At 38.8% G+C, this 22600-nt stretch overlaps 1 protein-coding gene across 1 annotated transcript in view; it reads left to right on the top strand.

Moving 5' to 3' along the window:
- The window catches only part of mRpL38 (mitochondrial ribosomal protein L38), a 49586-nt gene extending 27719 nt beyond the window's left edge, over positions 1–21867 (top strand). The window contains exons 5-8 of the mRNA XM_067138805.2: positions 3507–3665; positions 16334–16470; positions 17769–17856; positions 21590–21867. Coding sequence (XP_066994906.2) covers positions 3507–3665; positions 16334–16470; positions 17769–17856; positions 21590–21791 — 586 coding nt within the window. The 3' untranslated portion in view covers positions 21792–21867. The remainder of the gene's footprint in view (positions 1–3506; positions 3666–16333; positions 16471–17768; positions 17857–21589) is intronic.
- The last annotated feature ends 733 nt before the right edge of the window (positions 21868–22600 follow it).

Genomic DNA, 22600 nt, shown 5'->3' with positions numbered 1-22600 from the left:
AGTCTCCCTGTAAACTAATGCATTTGGTCTAGCGATGTTCCAATGCCTTGATCCCATCTCGAAAATGAGATTCCTCCAGGCCTGCAAAACACCTCTCCAATTCGGCTGTCAGTTCTTCCCTTGTAGAAAATCTCCATCCACCGAGGAAAATTTTCAGCTTGGAGAATAGATGAAAGTCTGATGGTGCCAAATCAGGTGAATAAGGTGGATGTGGCAACAATTCGTACCCCAGTTCATGAAGTTTTGCCATGGCAATAACACTTGTGTGCGGCGGAGCGTTGTCCTGATGAAAGTTTACCTTTTTCCTTGCCAAACCAGGCCTTGTTTCGCGTATCTTTTCCTGTAGTTGGTCTAGGAGGTTTGCATAGTATTGCCCTGTAATTGTTTGGCCAGTAGGAAGATAATCTATCAGCAGAATGCCTTTTGCATCCCAGAAAACTGAGGCCATCCTTTCCGGCCGAACGCGCACTGCCTTTGCTTTCTTTGGTGGTGGTGAATCAGCATGTTACCACTGCTTTGACTGCTGTTTTGTCTCTTGGGTGTAGTAGTGGACCCAAGTTTCATCTGCAGTCACAAACCGGCACAAAAAATCTTGTTGGTTGCACTGAAAACGGGCCAGACTTTGTTCGGACATTTCCAGTCTGGTGCGTTTATTGTCCAATGTCAAGAGCCGCGGCACCTATCTTGCGGATAATTTTTTCATACCCAATTCTTTGGTTAAAATATAATATACCCGTTCAAAAGACATCCCTACAGCTTCAGCAATCTCCCACACTTTCAATCGACGATCCTCCATGATCATTTTATGCACTTTTGCGATAAATTCTGGGGTCGTAACACTTTTTGGCCGTCCACTACGCGGATCATCATCCAAGCTCTCCCGACCAAATTTAAACTCGCTGGTCCACTTGGCAACAGTTGAAAATGAAGGAGCAGAGTCCTCCAGTGTGTTCTGAAAGTCAGCATGAATTTCCTTTGCTTTCATACCTTTCTTTACAAAGTATTTAATCACTGCTCGAATCTCAGTTTTTTCCATTGTCACAAATCACTACGTGGGAACAACAACAAAGAGTCATCAATACCACACTCCTGCAGCTAGAGCACTGATGCGTCACGTGTTCACTCACAAAGGATGTGTGATTATTGCGCGGGAACCTTGTTGCTCTAGCACTGACATCTAGCGGTGATTCCGAGAACTTTTCAAACCGTCCTCGTAGTAAGGACGTACACCAAGTATCGGTAGGTTAAGAATATTCCTAACGCCCCAACTTCTTAACACGAGTCAACATGTAAAATTCAAAACTAAAATACATTTAATGACATTCGCGTATTTTCTGCCAGTTACAGATCGTGTGCAAGCTACCCATTTAGATGAATTTGAACACATTGAAACTCCCAACACAACAGTGTATCTTCCGAAGGCAAATAAATAAAAGCAAGATAAACAACCTAGTTTACAAATCTTTAGAACAAGTACTGAAGGAACTTCAAAAAGAGTTTTATACCTGGTGATAAGAAGCTGGACACTCAAAGGAAAACAATGTCCTACACACTCCAACTGTACTCAGTGAAAAGTGGACCAATGTTTTTAAGCATATTCACATATTTTGTAAGACATTTTAAGCCATTTTAACTACCAATAAGTATTTTTAATTTTTCCATTCATCATTGCAGTATTTTGTCCATAATAAACGTAGCCACACCAAATCAAAAACTTATAATCGGGAGTACAAAAATTATTATACAACAACATAGTTGTGGTTATTATAACAAAGCTTATAACAGCTTCACTCACACTTGTAGCCCGCCCGGTGGCCATGATCATTAAGGCGTTGAAGTCTATAGGGTCCGACACCATGGTTAACCAGTTCGAGTCTCGTTGGTCGGAAACAATTTCAGCATCAGAATGTTGGCCAGCAGGGTAGGGGAGATTGTGGTATACAATTCTAATCTCTAGATTGCATGCCAAAGACTGGATAAAATTCCAAACCTCTCCGCAGTGTTCATATGGAGTGAGAGAATATGACGCTGATTCGTCCGTCGAATGGGGACGTAAAGCTTTGAGCAGATCCCTTGGTGCTATTCGACAGGAGTAGGCTGTGTGCCGGCACCACGTTTCACCCTCTCCCTACCTCATTCTCATCATCACCCCACATCCAGACGCGCAGGTCACTTATGGGAGTCAAATAGAAAGACCTACACCAGGCAAGCCGAACATGTCCTCGGACACTCCCAGCACTAAAAACAATACGATAGATAGATAGATAGATAGATAGATAGTCACACTTTTAAAAGTTTCTATTGTCATATATGTTTAAAGCTTGTTAACAGATTCAAGTTCACAGTTAATTTAACTTATCGGCCTACATACAGAGGATGTGCCCAGTCAAGGTGGTAAAGGCATGCATGATTCACTCGGAAAGAGGTGGGTTTGAATGCCCGTCAGGAAGTTGAGAGTTTAGAAACAATATTTCCTCTTCCAAATAGCCGCACGGTCCTTAAGGTTCACTCAGCCTACACTAAAAAAACCCCTGTGGGTGGGGATGAGAGCATGGGTTGGCAACTTCGGGGCTTTTAGCCGCATCCTGGCATTGCTTCCACTTACTTGCTCCAGGTTCCTCACTTTTGTCTGTCCTATCCAACCTCCCTTGGTCAACTCTTGTTCTTTCCTGACCCCGACCGCATTAGGTTTGCGAGGTCTGGGGAGTCTTTCATGTTCACATCCTTAAAGGCCCTTGCCTTTCTTTGACTGATACCTTCATTTCTTGAAGTGTCGGATCCCTTCCATTTCTCCCCTCTGATTAGTACTAATATAGGATGGTTGCCCACTGTACTTCCTCGTAAAACAGTAATCACCAACCAACCAACCAACCTACCCCAAAAATGAGTACCTGGTTAATTCCTGGGGCAAAGGAGGGAAATGCAAAGCAGTGTATGACAAGCAGTGTTATTAGGACTGTCACCTTAGATGTATAAATGGAGGGTTGTTGAGGAATCAAGCAGTTAATGTATCAGAGTGTGGTTTGGGTTACAGCTTGCATTCGGGAGATAGTGGGTTCGAACCCTACTCTCGGCAGCCCAGAAGATGGTTTTCCATAGTTTCCCATTTTAACACTATAGAAATGCCGGGGCTGTAGCCTAACTAAGGTCATGGTCGCTTCGTACCCACTCCTAGTCCTTTCCTATCCCATTGTCGCTATTAGACATATCTGTATCAGTTGGACGTAAAGCAAATTGAAAAAAAAAAAATTTAAAAATCAGAATCGACAGGCTGTAAACCTTTCTCCAAGAATCATTATGCCTTTTTCGTGTTAAAAGGGTGCATCATAAATGAATGTAAGAATGGAGATGAACAATTGGCTTGCTTGAAGGTGAAGTTTCATACTGTGATGTTGCCGCCCTTAAGTGGGACTCATCCAAAATAACATAACTTTACATTATGTTGAAGTTCAGATGAATAAAACTGACTTTTAAAACTAACATATTATGTGTTGTTTTCATTGCAGAGGTAATATTCCTGGAAATGAAATCAGCAAAGGAGAGGTAATATGGGACTATTTGCAGCCATTTCCTGCTCGTGGCACTGGATATCAGAGATTCATTTTTGTTCTATACAAACAAGAACAAAAAATGGATTATTCTCAACTGAAACAACAATTGCCATGGTAAGTCTGTACTGAATTATATTTCGGTTTTATATCATTCTGATGAAATGGATACCCAGTTCCACTGACGATGTGACTGTCAGTGTAAACCAATTAAGTTGGCTACACGCTTCAGGTCACATACTGTGAGCTTGCATTCAGGAGATGGCGTGTTCGAAACCAACCATTGGCAGCCCTGAAAATGGTTTCCCATTTTCACACCTTTCCTGGTCCTAGCCCTTTCCTATCCCATCATCACCAGAAGACCTAACTTGAGTTGGTGTGACATAATACTCATGCCAAAAGAAGGAACACTTATTATAATCTTCCCCAATTAAAAATAGGAAGGGATTTCCACCAATCAGTACTTATTTATTGCATATATTAAGCTACAGGACCCGTTTCGACCTCATATACAAGGTCATCTTCAGCTGAACCATACATACATATTTATATAATGAAGCTTTGATTAAGATTGTATTGTTAAAGGAATGCTATATGATGATGATGATGTACATTTAGTCACATACAATGCAGTCGCTTAATTGCGGCCAGTGTCCAGTATTCGGGAGATAGTGGGTTCGAACCCCACTATCGGCAGCCCTGAAAATGGTTTTCCGTGGTTTCCCATTTTCACACCAGGCAAATGCTGGGGCTGTACCTTAATTAAGGCCACGGCCGATTCCTTCCCACTCCTAGCCATTTCCTGTCCCATCGTCGCCATAAGACCTATCTGAGTCGGTGCGACGTAAAGCAAGTAGCAAAAAAAAAAAAAAAAGTCACGTACAAATGGGGTATGTCTTAGCGTGAACTGGCGTATATGTCATTATTTTTAAAATTCACCCCCTCTTCACCCCCCCCCCCATTATTTAGATTTTCCAAAAACAAAAAATACGTGTTTCTTTATTTTTAAAGGAGATCCCAAACACCAATTTTCAGGTCTGTAATATCTTCACTTTCTGAGATATAAGTATCCTCATTCAAGGCATTCAACCCATTTTCACCCCTTTTCACCCCTCCTATTGGGATTTTCCGAAAACAAAAAAATACGTGTTTATTTTTAATGAAGATTCTAAATACCGATTTTTACATCTGTAAAGTTTAAAAGTTTTGAGATATAGATGCAATCATTTTAAAAATTCACCCCCCTTTTCATCCTCCCATTAATTGGATTTTCCAAAAACAAAAAAAAATACGTGTTTCTTTATTTTTATAAGAGATCAAAAGTACCAATTTTCAGGTCTGTAATATCATCAGTTTCTGAGATATAAGTACCGGTATTCTGATTGAAGGCATTCAACCCATTTTTCACCCTTTTTCACCCCTCCTATTGTGATTTTCTGAAAACACAAAAATATGTGTTTCCTTATTTTTAAAGAAGATTCTAAATACCAATTTTTACATCTGTAAACTTTTAATGTTTTATGTCTATATCTCAAAACTTTTAAAGTTTACTGATGTAAAAATTGGTATTTAGAATCTCCTTTACAAATAAAAGAACACGTATTTCTTTGTTTTTTGTAAATCCCAATAGGAGGGGTGTAAAAGGGTGAATAATGGGTTGAATGCCTTTAATGAGGATACATATATTTCAAAAACTGAAGATATTACAGAACTGAAAATTTGTATATGGGAACTCCTTTAAAAATAAAGAAACACGTATTTTTTTCTTTTGGAAAATCCAATTAATGGCGGTTAAACAGGAGTGACAAAGTGGGGTGAATTTTTTGAAAGACTATATCTACAGAATATCTGAGAAACGTAAAATGTTACAGACGTAAAAAGTGGGTATTTGGAATATCCTGTAAATGTAAAGAAACATAGGTGATTTGTTTTTGGAAATTCCACTTAAGGGGAACTAAAAGGGGGTGAAATTTCAAAATGAGAATTTCTACAGTATATCTCAAAAATACTTAACAAGTTACAGAAGTGAAAAATGGTATTCTTTATCTCTATTAAAAATAAAGAAACATATATTTTTAGTTTTCGGAATTCCACTTGGGTGGAGGGGGGGCTGTAAAAGTGACTGAAAATGGTGTTGAATTCTTTTAATTAGGCAACTGATATCACAAAATGTAGACATTACAGACGTGAATTTTGATATTTGTAATCTGCTTTAAAAGTAAAGAAAGACTTATTCTCGAAAAATCCAGTGAAGTGGGGGGGGGGGGGGTGAAGAATTGAATAATTAATTGACTTAATTGTATGAGAATACATACATCTAATAAAAACTAAAGTTTTTACAGACGTGAAAATTGGTATTTGGATCTCCTTTAAAAACCAAAGAAAACGCGTTTTGGGGGGGAAACCATCTTGGGGGACGGGAGTGAAAAGGAGTTGAATTCCTTTCATGAGGACACATAAATCAAAAACTGAAGAAGTTAGGGTCGTGATAATTGATATTTAGAAGATCCTTTACGATTAAAGAAACAAGTGTTTTTTTTTTTGCCCGAATATTCACTTGGGGGGGGGGAGAGGAATGTGAAAGGAAGGGAAAAAGATAATTTTTTTTATGGGGATACTTATATCTCAAAACTGAAGGTAATAGACGTGAACATTGGTGTTTGGAATCTCCTTTAAGCATAAAGAAACATGCCTTCTTTTAATTTTCTTTTTTTTTTAGGGGAAATCAACTTAACGGCGGTGGGGTGTAAAAGGAGGTGAGATCAATTGATTTTACTGTTCATAATGTACTTATAAGGAGCCTCCGTTGCTCAGGTGGCAGCGCATCGGCCTCTCACAGCTGGGTTCCGTGGTTCAAATCCGGTCACTCCATGTGACATTCGTGCTGGACAAAAGGATCAAAAATTGGATGTATGGCTTTTCAGGCGTTTGCTCTATTAACCAGCATTTCGTCTTAGGTCTGACACTAGACTCGTCAGAGTGGGATGTGTCAGACCCTACCCACTGATGCTGGGGTGTATGCAGTTGTACTTATCAGAAGCCTCTTAAGTGGCACAGTCTGATAACGGCATACGGGAGATAAAACTCCACAATGGAATTAATGCCCGCCTAGCAATTCCAAATGGTAATACTAACTGCATACACCCCAGCATCAGTGGGTAGGGTCTGACACATCCCACTCTGACGAGTCTAGTGTCAGACCTAAGACGAAATGCTGGTTAATAGAGCAAACGCCTGAAAAGCCATACATCCAATTTTTGATCTGATTTTTTATATGCTCTGTTGGTGGAAAAATATCTAATTCCCTTCATGGGAATTTAGTATTACCATTTGGAATTGCTAGGCGGGCATTAATTCCATTGTGGAGTTTTATCTCCCGTATGCCGTTATCAGACTGTGCCACTTAAGAGGCTTCTGATAAGTACAACTGCATACACCCCAGCATCAGTGGGTAGGGTCTGACACATCCCACTCTGACGAGTCTAGTGTCAGACCTAAGACGAAATGCTGGTTAATAGAGCAAACGCCTGAAAAGCCATACATCCAATTTTTGATCTGATTTTTGATATGCTCTATTGGTGGAAAAATATCTAATTCCCTTCATGGGAATTTAGTATTACCATTTGGACAAAAGGAGGCGGGACAGGGATTTCTCCGGATACTCCGGTTTTCCCTGACATCATTCATTCCAGCAACACTGTCCAATATTTCATTTCATTTGTCATTCACCGATCATTGCCCCAGAGGAGTACTTCGGCTACCGGCATAATTCCTATTGTCGCCGCTAGATGGGGCTTTATTCATTCCATTCCTGACCCTGTCGAATTACTGGAAACAGGCTGTAGGTTTTCGGTGTACTTATTCTGATCATAAACAGATCATTTTTAAGCTTTCCTGGGGTTCGTTTTCAACAGCCATATTTTCCTTCGGAGAACGTTCTTAGATTACAGTAGATTCTCCTGGCATATAAATAAAAATTTAAACACATTTGAAATAAACCATAGGAATGAGATTGACCGTCAAATTGTTCACCTCTATAATAAGATCAATAATGCACGGAAGTATGTCATTCGTATCGCCAGAAATCCCGCACACTTGCCTACGCGTGACAATGGTGTTGGTCACATTGTCAAAAATGACAATGGCAGGAGATGTAATTTACAGCCATGCAGCGGTCTTGCATGTTGCTGTGGAGTCCAGAATATCTAATAATAATAATAATAATAATAAGAATAAGAATAATAATGTTTGGACCGTCGTCAAAATGTGCGGAGCGCGCTAGAAACGGGTCCTGGCCAGGTAATGACTACGAATGCAGTCCGGCCGCGGGTTCAGTACCGCCAAGGCACCCAAGACGACACCACGCCGGATCTCCTCAAGGATTTCATCCATATTAAAATGCTTATGGGAAAAGATGGCAAATGTTTAGGGACCCAACTGGCCGGGTGGAATCCCTGGACCTAGCCTGGGAAGTACGAAATCGATTGCTGGAAAGAAAGATTGAAGAATTGGAGGAACTTTGCCGTAATCTCTCAGAAAAAGAGTCAGATCAAGAATTTTGGCGGATTCTCTCAGAAAACGAGTTAGATCACGAATTCCGGCGGATTATTATATAAAACGTTAAGCATTCAATTATAAATTTCATTATAATACCGTAGCGAAGCACGGGTATCTTGCTAGTGTATATATATTGTACCAGGAAAGCCTAGGTCCTGGTCCATATCAATCGAAAGAAACGTTATTCCAGCATAAAAGATCCGACCGACGTACGAACATCTATGTAAAGAATGTTCCAGTATGTGCCAGACTCCACGAGTGCACTAGGCGGAGTCAAGTGACGTCACCTGTCGCTCGAAGCTCACCTCCCCTAGATATATTTCTCGAAAAGAATTTTCTTTTGCCTGCTTTTCAACGCCTTAACCAATTTCAACGGGACAAACGCTGAATCGTAGTGGACGTCATAAAAGTTAATCCCTGTGAATTTCGAATTAATTCATCCCATGGTTGTTGAGTTATAATAATTTAAAGTCTAAAAGAAATTACGCACTCACGGTCACATGGCCAAGAGATGCTACCCCTCCCAGCGCTGGTATATATATGTCAAGGCTAGCCAGCAGAGCAGAGCAGTACAAGGACGAGTATACAGATGTGTGTGAGTGAGACAGAGGAGAGACCGACCCGCGTACAGTATGTTCGCGCAGTCACGGTGAAAGTACTTGCCGTCACATTTCCGGAACACGAAGTTATATCGCCGACAGAATTATAAAAGACGTCGCACTGTATTTAGTACATCGCGTCGCGACTACAGTCTAATTCTAAAGACATTTGAGAATATAATACGAGTGAACTTATTGAAGTGCAAATATCAAATATTTAACGTTCACAGAATATGTCATTACGTGTAGACTTAGGTTACTTCAAATGATATTGAACTTCTACAGAAACTAATGTGTAGAATCACCAGAACTCATTTCTTTTCGAGTATTGAACTGTATTTCTTTATTCACGCCACATCAGTATACGACTTACAGTAGTAATCTGGGTGAAAACTAAGAACTTTTTCTGAGGTAATATGACGTTATAATAACAAGATAAGCAGAAAATAATCCTTAGTGACTTAATGACTGTGTTCAAAGACTGTGATTATAGACTATGATTTGCCTTTTCAAGTGTAAACTGTGTAATTATGAACGTTTCAGTAACGACTTTAAATAGTATTTCATACAGGAAGGACTGTGATTCTTCATTTAACGTCTTTAAGTTCAATTACGCCATGAATAGTGTTCAACAGTAAATGACAGTGTCAGTGATAACTACTCGCACTAAGTGAATTTTTCGTGTGCGAAAAATCACCCTAACAAGCTGCAATTCTACATGATCCAGTTCCAGCCGTCATCACCTCATCGGGAACGTCAACATGGTGTGTTAAGGGAACATCGCCGATCCTGATTCTCCACGGAACATTCCAGATGTCCATCCTTCGACATTTGTAGCAACATTTCTTTCAGTAAGTGAGTAGTAACAAACTGACTAAAATTTTTTCATTAATTTTGAACAGTGGAAACTTCAGTGCCGCGTGTGAACAAATATTTCAGAGTTCTCATAATTTCTCAGAAGTGATTAATTTAATTTCAAATTTCATTTTTGTATCTCACAGAAAGACTTTAGGCTTTTCAAGTGTGCTATATATCAAGGTTTACAAACTGAAAACTGAAAACTTTTAACAGAAATTTAATTTCTCATATCAACTTACAATTACAAGTGTGTGCTTAGGTTTAGAAAGACTTTAGGTGGAAATTCAATACCTCATATTCTCACATATGAAAGACTTTGGAATCAGTGATATTTATTCCATTTTCATGAACAGAATTCAGGAAGATTACGTTCAAACTTTTAATTTCAATGCCAGATTTGAGTCCAATAATCATATTGCAGGGTGAAGAATTAATAAATTGTTTTAAAAAAAAAAAATTTTAACCATCTATTATTCGCTCTGCGAGTCTATCCTACTCTGTATCGGCTCCAAAACCAAGTTCCACTCCCTGAGGTCCTACTCATGCCCTTTACCCAAAAACTTTTCCTGGTACAATATATATGTACAAGATAAATACAATATATAAAAGCACTTCATGCATATGAACATTCGTTCTTGCTTGTTGGTCAATACATCGACTAACTTCCGTATTTAAGTCTTATTTACAGTTGTACACTCAGCTGCTATTCTTGGAGTTTATAAAATTGCATGGGTAAAAGATTTTGTCTTCATGTGTGTATGTGGGATAAAACACTTTCCAATTTTAAAAAAAGGTGCCAAATGTATGGATGAAATTCAACTAAAATATGTTCAGCTCTGCTGTGTGTGTTGCCTTTTATTGGAACCAAATCATGTTGTCCTGTGGCGTCTGTAAATTTGGATGACATTGGGTTCAAAGTAGTGGCTCCTTTCCCATTTGTAGCTGTGCAATGATGTTATGTTTATCTGTGGAAGATAAGATTGAGTTATAAGTGATATTGTGTTGGAGGAATGTCTAAGGGTTATGTGTGTGAATTGGAATATGTACTTACTGTTGTTGGTGTAGCTGAGTTGTGTTTGACGTGCGAGCTTGTAATGTACTACTTCGTGTTCTTCTTGGGCTCATACTAGCTGCTGTGAGGGGAAGGGAAGGAGGGGTAGGGAGAGTTGTTGTTGTGGGGGTAGGGGTGGAGCTGGGTGTGTTGCTTGGTGTTTTTCTGTTGCGTGTCGCGTTCTGTTTATCGATTAACTTAAGGTAAGGGTTTTTTAGGGCAGGGATAACTGTATTGAAGATGATGATAGTTTTTTCTGTGATTTCATTTATGTTGTAATTTGGATTGGTGTACTGATCTAGAGTGATGTAAAATTCTTCTGTTATTTTGAGCAGGGGGCCTTTGGGGTTTATGTTTAGGATTTACAAATCGTTTTTGATGTTTGTAAAACTGTGTTTATAGTCTGCGACATGTTGTCCTATTGAGGAAAAATGATTGTGTTTCACCGCGTTTATGTGTTCGTTATATCGGGTTAGGAAGTTTCTACCGGTACGTCCGATATAGCTTGTCTCGCAGTTATTACATTTGATACTGTATACCCCTGAGTGGTTGTATTTGTTGTTGCTGTTGATTGTCCTGACGTTGTGTATGATGTTGGTACTATTGTGTGTAGTTCTGAATGCTATTCTTAGGTTATGTTTTTTAAAAATGTTAGTTATGGGGTATATGTGTACATTATTGAAAGTGAATAGTGCATAATCTTTCTTGGATTCGTCTACTTTTGTTAGTTTTCCTTAAAGATACAATGCATTTTGTTACAAAGCTGGTATTGTGTACACCCCGGTCAAATCAACCATGTGCAACCAATCATGTAACTCTTTTGACACGACTCCTTGCGGGTTAAAGAAGAAAAATATATAGACCCAAATGGGAGTTAGATTACGATATTATAATCTTGTCATGCATATGGCAGAACAAAATTTAACCCGCGAGGGATCGCTTTACGGTCTTTTAGACCAGCTGCTGCATACCCTTTTTATTCTTTCAAACTAGTTTCACGGTATAAAGCTTCATTTCTTTCAGTACCTTTCATTGGACTCGTCTACTACACGTGCTTACGTTCGTTGTTCCCCACTTTCATCACCAATCAGTCAGTGGAAAGCTTTTTCTGTAAGCTCGGTTGTTTCCACCATGCGCGACTCCTGGCATTGCCTTATTATACGGACCTTTACACCGTGCACAACTCCTGATGTTTGCCGTCCGCTGTCTTTACTGTTGGTGTCGAAGTGTTTTGTGAGTTTCATGGATATATTTCTCTTTAATAATACAATGTGTTTTGCTACAAAAACCGGTATTTTGTTTCACAGATATGCTTTCCTTTAATAATATAATGTGTTTTGCTGTGTATTTTGTTTCATTTATATATTTTTACTTTACAATGCGTTTTGCAAGAAAATTGGTATTTTGTTTCATGGATATATTTTTCCTTAATAATACAATGTGTGTTGCAGAAATAAACCCTGGTATTTTGTTTCAGGGATATGCTTTCCTTTAATAATATAGCTTGTTTTGTTATAAAAGCTAGGATTTTGTTTCATGGATATACTTTTCTTATACAATACAATGTTATTTGCAAAAAAAACTTGTCTTTTGTTTCATGGACATAGTTTTCCTTAAAGATACAATGCATTTTGTTACAAAGCTGGTATTGTGTACACCCCGGTCAAATCAACCATGTGCAACCAATCATGTAACTCTTTTGACACGACTCCTTGTGGGTTAAAGAAGAAAAATATCTAGACCCAAATGGAGGTTAGGTGAATTGCCAAGATTTCGTATTAGAATTGAAGTTGTTCTGTTGATAGGGGATGACTTACCATATTCAGTTGCATAATTTTTCCCCTTATGTGCGTTTAATCTAGAGTCAACACTAAGTTCAGTCAGTACGTTAAGGATATCGTTGACGGGCTGAGTGGCTCAGACGGTTGAGGTGCTGGCTTTTTGACCCCAACTTGGCAGGTTCGATCCTGGCTCAGTCCGATGGTATTTGAAGGTGCTCAGATACGTCGGCCTCGTGTCATTAAATTTACTGGCACGTAAAAGAACTCTTGCAGGACTAAATTCTGGCACGTCAGCATCTCGAAAACTATAAAAGTAGTAGTTAGTGGGACGTAAAACAAATAACATCATTATTAGAAAAGGATATCGTCAATGGGGAACTAAAGTTATGTTTATGAAAAAAATGTTTTTTTGGTGATTTATTTTGTTGATTCTGATGTCATTGAACATGGATTCATTCAGGGTCATATCAGTTTATCCACTCCTCAAATCTAATAGAGGACAGCATATGTTATCTGTAATGTAGGGCTTCAAAATATGCAAGAGATATAGCTGATAAAGAGCACTTGTCTACTTAATAGTTTACTGTTGGTACTTATCATAGTTATGTGATGCAGGAAATATTAGGAAATAAAGTCTTAAAGGAAATAGATGAATATTGTTACTCGGGTGGTAGAATAACTAATGATGGTAGAAATAAGGACATCATAAAATGCAGACTAGCACAAGCAAGGCTTTTCTTAAAAAGTAAATTTGTTCACTTCAGACATTGATATAGGAATAAAAGATGTTTTTGAAGATTTGTCTGGAGCATTGCATTGTATGGAAGTGACACATGGGCTATAACTACCTCAGAGAGAATAGAAGCTTTTGAAATGTAGTGTTACACAAGAGTCCTGAAGGTGAGATAGGTAGATCGAATCACAAAAACCGGACGAGTTGGCCGTGCAGTTAGAGGCGTGCGGCTGTGAGCTTGCATCCAGGAGATAGTGAGTTCAAATTCCACTGTCGGCAGCCCTGAAGATGGTTTTCCGTGGTTTTCCATTTTCACACCAGGCAAATGCTGGAGCTTTACCTTAATTAAGACCATGACTGCTTCCTTCCAACTCCTAGGCCTTTCTTATTCCATTGTCGCCATAAGACCTATCTGTGTCGGTGCGACGTAAAGCCACTAGCAAAAAAAAATCACAAATGAAGAGATACTGAATTGAATTGGTGAAAGGAGAACCATTTAGTGAAATTTGACCTGGATAAGAGATAGAATGATAGGACACATCTAGACACCCAGAACTTGTTCAGTTGGTTTTTGAGGGAAGAGTAGGCGGTAAAAACAGCACGGGTAGACCAAGGTATATGACAATCAGATTAGAGTAGATGTAGGAGTTCTGCGGGAATGAAAAGTTTAGCACAGGGTGGGGTGACATGGAATGATGCATCAAATCAGTCCATGATCTGTTCACACAAACAACAAACAACTTACCGTATAATCCCGAATACCACCCGCCACCGAATACGACCCGCACCCTAAATTTGAGATGGCAAAATACGGAAAAAAAATAAAAATAAAATAACTTGCATACCTATTTAATTTTCTTCAAATATACCACAAATATAAATTCAAACAGCTTACAATTAATAAAATCATCACAAAAATCTTTTTAAAAAATCGGTCTAATACTCGGATCATTCACAATTCACTGTCGTCATCTGAAGTTTCACCATAGGAAATTTTGTCGTTGGCATCTTTCCACAAACAGTCGTCCTCACTACCGTCCACTGAATTTGAAATTCTGCATTTCTTAAAGCTTTTGGACACTAGATCGTTGGGAATGCATGCCCATGTGGTCTTGATCCAGCTGCATATTAGTCCCACTTCAGGCCTCTTCACTCGTCCGGTTGGTGTCAACGCGTGATCACCATCAGACATCCATTCGATGTACAACTGTTTCATTGCAGTTTTGAAAGGCCGGTTCACGCACACATCTAAGGGCTGTAGAATAGAACTGAGTCCTCCGGGAATTATCGCAAGATCGTTTTTTCCTTTCCCCATCATATCTTTTACGGCGTCAGTTTTATGTCCTCCGTAACTGTCCAACACAAGCATGTTTCGTTTTTGTAACAAAGCTCCCGGGCGACGTTGCCAAACACACTTCACCCAGCCTTCAACTAACGCACTGTCCATCCAGCCGGACATATGTGTTCTAACAATAACACCAGACGTCAAGTTTCCTTTCGGAAGGGTTTACCTTTTCAGAACCACATATGGAGGGAGTTTGGTTCCATCCGCTAATACGCACAATATTACCATGCATCGTTGCTTTTCGTTACCACGTGTTCTGATGGTTACACTTTTAGAACCCTTCGTATCCACTGTATTTTCTAACGGCATTTCAAAATAGACAGGTGTCTGGTCAGCATTTCCAATTTGCGACAGCCAATAATAATTTTGCTTCCTTAAATGAATAATGTGACGCTGAAAGGCCGTTAATTTTTCTTCATACGCCCCAGGGAGACGTTATGAAATAGACGTACATCTCCGAATGCACAATCTCTTTTTTCGATAAAAGTTTCGGATCCATCCGCGGCTTGCAGTAAAACCCTGTGTTTTGAGTTCTTTTGAGATCTCTAGTGCTTTCAATTGACACATTTTACTAGAAACATCATGTCCTAACTCACGTTTTTCTATCACAAATTTGTGGAGTCGTTCTTCAGTTTCCGGAAACACTGCACTCCACCCGCGGAACACTATTGATCGCCGTTACTTTTTAGAAGTTTTTCCTTCTTCTGCCAATCGTGAATACACGATTCATCAATATCATACTTTCTGCCAATGGTACGATTTCCATATATTTCAGCTTCACTTACAACTTCAATTTTCTCATGCACAATAAATGACCGCAGGCGCCGTTTTGAATCTATTGCTTACTATCGAGACAGCACTTTCACGGGACAGATACGGAACTCGAATGTGAGCAAGGTAGACTTCCGTAACCAACAGTCTCGACTCTTGCAAAGTACCATATTCCGCGAGATCAGCTATTCGCACACCCAGCATGCCAGCAACACTTGCGAAACAAATGATGATTGAGCATCCGCAGCAGCGGCTTTCGTATTTACCGCATATTTACCCATATACTTTGATTTACCGTATTTCATTACCTTACATTTCGCTTTTACATGCCACTGTAACCGTATTGAGAAAAATTCGATCTTGTTTTCTAGAACGCATCTAAAACACAATAAGACCTGAATGCCCATTTACATGTGGTATATTGAGTACAGTAACCATATTCAAATCTATTTCAATACTCCCATGTAAACGTAGTAAATATTTACGAGAATGAACGGCTTGAATACGACCCGCACCCAAGATTTAGAACCAATATTATGGGGGGAAAAGTGCGGGTGGTATTCGGGATTATACAGTATTTTATGAACCAGGGATATCTTTGGTTAACATACCCATCCACTTGTGAAAAAAATCTCATGTCTTTTTAAGGTGTGAGCACAGTATTTGAAATAATGGGGAAGATATGAGGAGATGTGAGAGGGGGTTTTCCTCCCCTTGTTAATGAATTTTCCTGGCTAGCAAATGAAGGATTCCATACCTGACAGTGAAGTCTTTAATTATTTAATTGTTAGAACGCATTCCATTAAGAAAATAAACCAAAGCATTTTGATGCAAAAATATGCTATATACCCATTTTATAAGATGCTTTGCTTGTAATGTACTTCAGATTAAGTATTAAAATAAAGAATAACCTGCATAAGCAGAAACGTATCAGGAAGAAGAAGATTAAAATACAAATATGAAAGTTTGATTCAAAGCATCCTCGTATGTTGGTGTTATGTTAACCAGAATATTGTAATGCTGCAGAAGGAGACCAGTATTATTTGTTGCTGTTTCCTTAGGCTTGTAATTAATATGTGGATATCTTTAGTTTACAGCTGCAGAAGAGGACATTCAAAACATTGGATTTCTACCGAAAACATCAGCATGATCTAACTCCAGCAGGTCTTGCATTTTTTCAGTCAGATTGGGATTCAACACTTACAGACTTCTATCATAATACTTTGCGTAAGTTATGTATTCATTGTTAATTTTAGAATTGGATTGCTCTAATGGTCTGTCTCCACTGCTTGGTCTTTTGCAAGATTTACCTTTGTGTACAAGTGTCTGGACATTATATGTACTGTAAATACTCCTTGGCTAAACAGCAGATTCTCTAATATAAGTCTCAGGTAGACTGGTGCCCATATGGAAGCAGTAGCGGAACAAGGAATGTCCCCGTAATATCTATACTACCCAAATCTGTGCACATGATTTGTATGTGAATGTAGTTATGTGTAGTCAAGAACACCATTCCCAGAATTAAGATTCTGTTTAAGTAGTGTTATATTTAATTAAACTGTATCACCGTATACTGTATTTACTCGTGTATTAGACCCCTTCATGGCTTTTCGAGATGATGAAAATGAAAAATAAATCTTGCATACAAGACCCCCCCAATGTAATTCATCAGAGAAGAATGATTCCGCTTTGAAGCGGGTACAAGTCATATTGCAGCTCGGATGACATCGCACAAATTTGTGAATAGTTTCGTCCGTACGACCCATGCAATGAAAACACGCGCCAAAGTCATGCGGTACATCTGTGTTTCGTAGTTAAGAAATGTCCGCCTCCATAGTGTAGGCCTACTGCAGCTCTAATGACGTTGCACAAATAGGTGAATAGTTTCATGTCCGACCCATGCATTGCAGTCATGCTATATGTCGTTGTTTTGTAGTTAAGAAAACCAGCTTCCAGATTTATGTATGTCAGGAGCACTGTACCTCCCTTGACACAAATAATACCTGTACTCCAACTTTTCTCCACTAAACTTTGAAAAAATGGAGGGGTTATCCATGTAAATATGGTATGAAAGTCATTGCTGTACAAAAGACCAATTATTAAATACACATAATGTCTTAGGTTTGGGAAATAAAAACAAATGTGAAAAAATCTGAAATCCTATTATTTGAGAAATTCATGAGTAATAGCCACTCCACTCAAATGTTTGGCTGGAAGGGTGTGTATAGTACAGTCTTTTTTTTAATGCAGTTTTCTTCCTCCTGTATTCTTTTTCAGTACTTAGGGACATTTCTGTAAAGGAAATGGAATGGAACATTTTCTACACAGCCATCAACTACAGTAGTTGCTTTATTCACAGTATTTTACTATGACCTGTATATGTGCAGACTACAGCTTTTCTCTTCCATCTCCTCACTAAAATAGATAGAGTAGGTCTGCAATAATTTCAGTACTATTTTTAGTGTACTTAAGAATTCAGCTTGTTATTACTGAAGACACTAATTTTTATTCTTGTCTGTTTGCAGAAATGAAGGAGCCTGTTTTTGAGTATGACTTCACAGAGCCTTACATTAGTCCTCAGAGGTGGTTTCCTCTCAGAAAACCATTTAATGTGTAAGTTAAAATTCTTTCTAGTCAATTTACGTATGAGAGATTTTATATTGTATTTATTAAATGTTGGCTATCCCCTTTCCATCTTTCCTTCCATCACTTCAAAGGGTTTACCTGCACAACCATGGACTAAATTTGTCTTCTTCTCTGATTGAGGCAGACACAAAGGACTGCAAAACCTTTTTACTTCATTTGACTTTTCTGTTCTTAAAAGACACAGAAAATGACACTTTGTTACAGTAGCTACTTTTCTGATGCTTTTATTAGAAATTGTCTTTGATTGGTTGAACTCCACTTTACACTAATGTAAACACAGATGGTTGGAGAGTTTATGAATCAGTGAACACCAAACTTAACCTTGTTTACAGTAAAACCTTGTTAATTCGAAGTCGTTGGGATGCAAAAATCGGGCTTCGAATTACGTGATTTTGAATTGACCACCAACTCTTAATTCAGAAATGCCAACACTTGCCGCGTCACATAATATTCTAAGACCCGTTACTGAATGCAGTTAACCTTGGTTCACAGTTTAAACCTTTCGAATGCCATGGAAAAAAACTATGTCCAAAATGTATCTAGCAAGGTGCATTTATAGTATTCAAATAATGCACTTGGATAACTCGCCGGCAAACATAACCTCACGCAAGCCTTGTACTTGCACGGAAAGTACCTGTCACCATTAAAACATCATGGCTTATAGAACTTTCCTATGACAAGGGGAGAAGTCTCTCTCTTCCATCTGGTCTGCATTGCAACACAGTACAGTGACTTCACCTTTGTATGACTCCTGGCCTGGCACTTCTCTCCTTTGAAACCATAAGTCCGGTTGGCCTCGCTGTTTAAAAAGCAATGCAGTTTCATTGGCATTGACAATATTGTTTGGTGCGTACGAATTGATTATAGGAGCCACACTTTTTCACCAGCTGTAGGCATCGCTAGTGTTCGTGGATTCTGCTTCTCCGCACACTGCATGCTACGTGATATTGCGGTATTCCTTAAAACGCAAATACAAAAGAATTACAATGTCACTTGAACTTAGCAAATATGAAGCACACTGTAGACACACTGAAGTGAGAGAGAGTGTGGAAAGTTACCCCTGCACGTTCCGGAAAACTCATTCTGTTGTGACGCGGAGAAATTTTGAATTGATTTTACTCTGTAAAATACAATTTTTACAATGTAAAGGCAGTTTTGAATTAAAAGTCTGAATTTCGGTAATGGGGCCGACATTGTTCTTCGAATTACGAATTATCCGTATTTCAGATCAGTTTAAATAACTTGCAAAACCGTACCTCATGTTTCCAGGAATGAGAGTTTCTTCGAATTAGGTGAGATTTTGAATTAACCGATTTTGAATTATCGAGGTTCTACTGTAATTGTTTGTCTGCCTAATTGCAGCACTGTGGTTCCATATCCATCTACACCAAAAATGTTACCTGAGATTTTTCCTAGGTTAATCAGTTTCCATCAAATAAATACCGCATATATCACAGTATATCATAAAGTTCTTATTACCTTGATTAATCCAGGACCGGGGAACCATGTTTATGACGCTGGTAGCTTAGTGGACTGTTCGCTGCTTCAAATAACATTAATTTCGATGATTCATTACAACATAACTCATTGTACACACTTCTCATATTATTCATAGAAAAAAAATCCACACACACAAGAGTTACTGAATGGCGACGTGTCAGAATTATTTATAATTAACATTTAATTAAGAATAAGTAAATTCGCCAAAGTATGAAATAAAATATTGTATGCAACAGCCACTAAAATGGTAACTTACTCATTGCATAAATAATTATTTAATTGTAGTTGCTTACGATGAATACTTAACTTTTAGAGTACCAAGAAGCAATATATCACTCCTGGATGTGCTCTCAAAATCCCTCATGCAGTCCCCTAGTAGGAATGGAAGCACTAAATGACGACATGCTTAATGGAAAAGATGGTGATAATTCTGATCAGCAGGTTGCCTACTCAACAACATGTGAAGTTCTTGATGTGTTTCTTAAATCAAATTTATATTTTATTGTATTCTCTATAAAATTAGGGTGTATGGATTATTTGATAGTGTGGATTATTCTAATCAAACAACTGAGCAACTTGGCTGTGTGGTATGGGCTGCATAGCTGTATCTTTCATTTGGGAAATGGTGGCTTCAGATTCCATCATCACAGCCTTGAAAATGCTTTTCCATGGTTTAACATCTTACATCAAGCAAATGGTAGTGCTGTACCTTAATTAAGGCCACACCCACTTCTGTCCCAGTTCCATCTTTGCTTGAGTTAGTTCAACATTAAAACACCAGCAAAATAAAAACACAACCCTCTAGCGAAACATACACATGGTTGCCACAGTACCAGTAAAACTCCCAGCATACATCACCAATCACTCTTCACATCCAGATCCTTCAAAAGAAATTCAATGAATGTTTCACTGTTCAAGAACTTCAGTATTTCCTGCATTCTTCCCACCCCATATCCTCTTGAGGGGCTCAAAACATTATACATCAGGTAGTGCTCCATTGCAAAAAAGCTCCCTTTCTCAGAATCAGATAGCTGCTTCTTTTTATCCATCCTCGTTTTATCCAATAGCATCATCCAGAAAACAGTGGCTAGCTCCATTCTTTTTCTCTCCTCTACCAGTGGTTTTATCTGAAAATTCAGTATTATGTAAAATTTGTTCTGTAAATAATTTCTTAACTGGTTTTATGTAGTATTAGATGGTATAATTTGTCCTCTAATATTAGTACTGATTGTGAATTAATTTATTTCCTCTGAAGAGTGAAATTCCAGCTGTGCCGGGCTGAGTGGCTCAGATGGTTAAGGCACTGGCCTTCTGAACCCAACTTGGCAAGTTCGATCCTGGCTCAGTCTGGAGGTATTTGAAGGTGCTCAAATACGCCAGTCTTGTGTCAGTAGATTTATTGGCACATAAAAGATATGTGGGGCAAAATTCTAGCACCTCAGCGTCACTGAAAACCGAGAAAGTAGTTCGTGGGAGAAAAGCCAGTATTATTATTATTATTATTATCATCATCATCAACATCATCATCATTGTCCGGCCCCGCGGTGTGGGGGGCAATGCGCCCGCCTGTCACCCGGCGGCCCCGGGTTCGATTCCCGGCCGGGTCAGGGGTTTTTAATTATAAATGATTAATATCCCTAGCCTGGAGACTGGGTGCTTGTGTTGTCCTTAAAGTTCCTTGCCTCACATTCAACACATTACACTTTCGCAATTCCATTTACACGCTGGTTCCTCTCATATGGTGAAAGTAGTGGCAAAAGATCTGTAGAGGTCGACGCCACTAACAAACATCATTTTTACCGAGCTCGATAGCTGCAGTCGCTTGAGTATCCAGTAATCGGGAGATAGTGGGTTCGAACCCCACTGTCGGCAGCCCTGAAGATGGTTTTCCGTAGTTTCCCATTTTCACACCAGGCAAATGCTGGGGCTGTACCTTAATTAAAGCCACGGCCGCTTACCTCCCTTTCCTAGGCATTGCCTATCCCATCGTCGCCATAAGACATATCTGTGTCAGTGCGAAAGCAAAATAGAAAAAAAAATTATTATTATTATTATTATTATTATTATTATTAATTCCAGGTGCGAGCCTGTTTTTAGTGTGATCAGTTGGCAGAAAAGCTTTCTGGAAATTAATTTATGCAGATGTGCCTGAATTCTTTGTTTTGTATATGGCAATAAAGAATACAATTCTTTTGTTTAGGTACATGGATAAGTACAGGGACCCAAAAGACGTGATTAAAGGATACCTGTTGAAGAAACTGAAGAAGACTCACCCGTTTAAGAAACCAGAACCACCTCCATTATACCCAAATGCTTTCAGACTGGATGATGACATACCCTCCTGGCTGAAAACGGAGATTAAGAAAGACAGACTTGGCTGGGGCAGAATTAATGATGTTTGAGAAAGGTGTCTGTAAATGATGTTATCGCTGCACTTGTCATTTGTAAATAAATGTATAGTATATGTTTACACTTTTACTTTGTCTTATATATTGCCCCTAGCAGTGTAGTTCTTAATATTTTGCAACTGACCTTAGTAGTGCAATAATTTTGTCATCAGTCATCATCTTTCTTTCCCCAAAATATTGGATTTAATTCTGACTGAAGTTGATAGTATTTGAGGATGTTGACATGTGACAACTAGGTTGTCTTTCAAAGACCTTGTGGGACAAAATTCTGTCACCTGGTTTCTCTTTTAATCTGCAGCAATTGAAGGAATGTTAAATTTTATTATTATTATTATTATTATTATTATTATTATTATTATTATCATCATCATCATCATCATCATCATCATTATTCACCTTGCCACAGTAAATAGAGTAGAATGTACAGCCAGCAGCTAAACACCAAGTGTCAGGTGGTAGAAGAAATATGCTGAATTCCCATTACAAGTAGCATCTGCCCTCTAGAGGAGCATTTACAAAAGGCATCTGTTCGTCATATAAAGAGTGACCTAAATTCTTACTGGCAGTAGCTCTAAAATGCTAGGCGTCAGATTGTGCGACTGATAGGTGAAATTCTTAATATTGCTTCATGATGCTTCACACCAATCGGCATGATCTACTAAATGCTCGACTCTGCCCGAACAGGGTGAGAAATGGGCAAAGGCTACCTGTACATGGCTGGGAAAGGCTGAAGAAGCAAGGCCAGGTCACTAGATTAGGAATTATTAATATTGAGACGCTAATATTGAGGCAGCTACAAGAAC

The sequence above is a fragment of the Anabrus simplex genome, chromosome 1, assembly GCF_040414725.1.
Source record: "Anabrus simplex isolate iqAnaSimp1 chromosome 1, ASM4041472v1, whole genome shotgun sequence".
NCBI classification, from domain to species: Eukaryota; Metazoa; Arthropoda; class Insecta; order Orthoptera; family Tettigoniidae; genus Anabrus; species Anabrus simplex.
The sequence above is the reverse complement of the archived record's forward strand: the minus strand, read 5'-3'. Positions and strand labels throughout refer to the sequence as shown.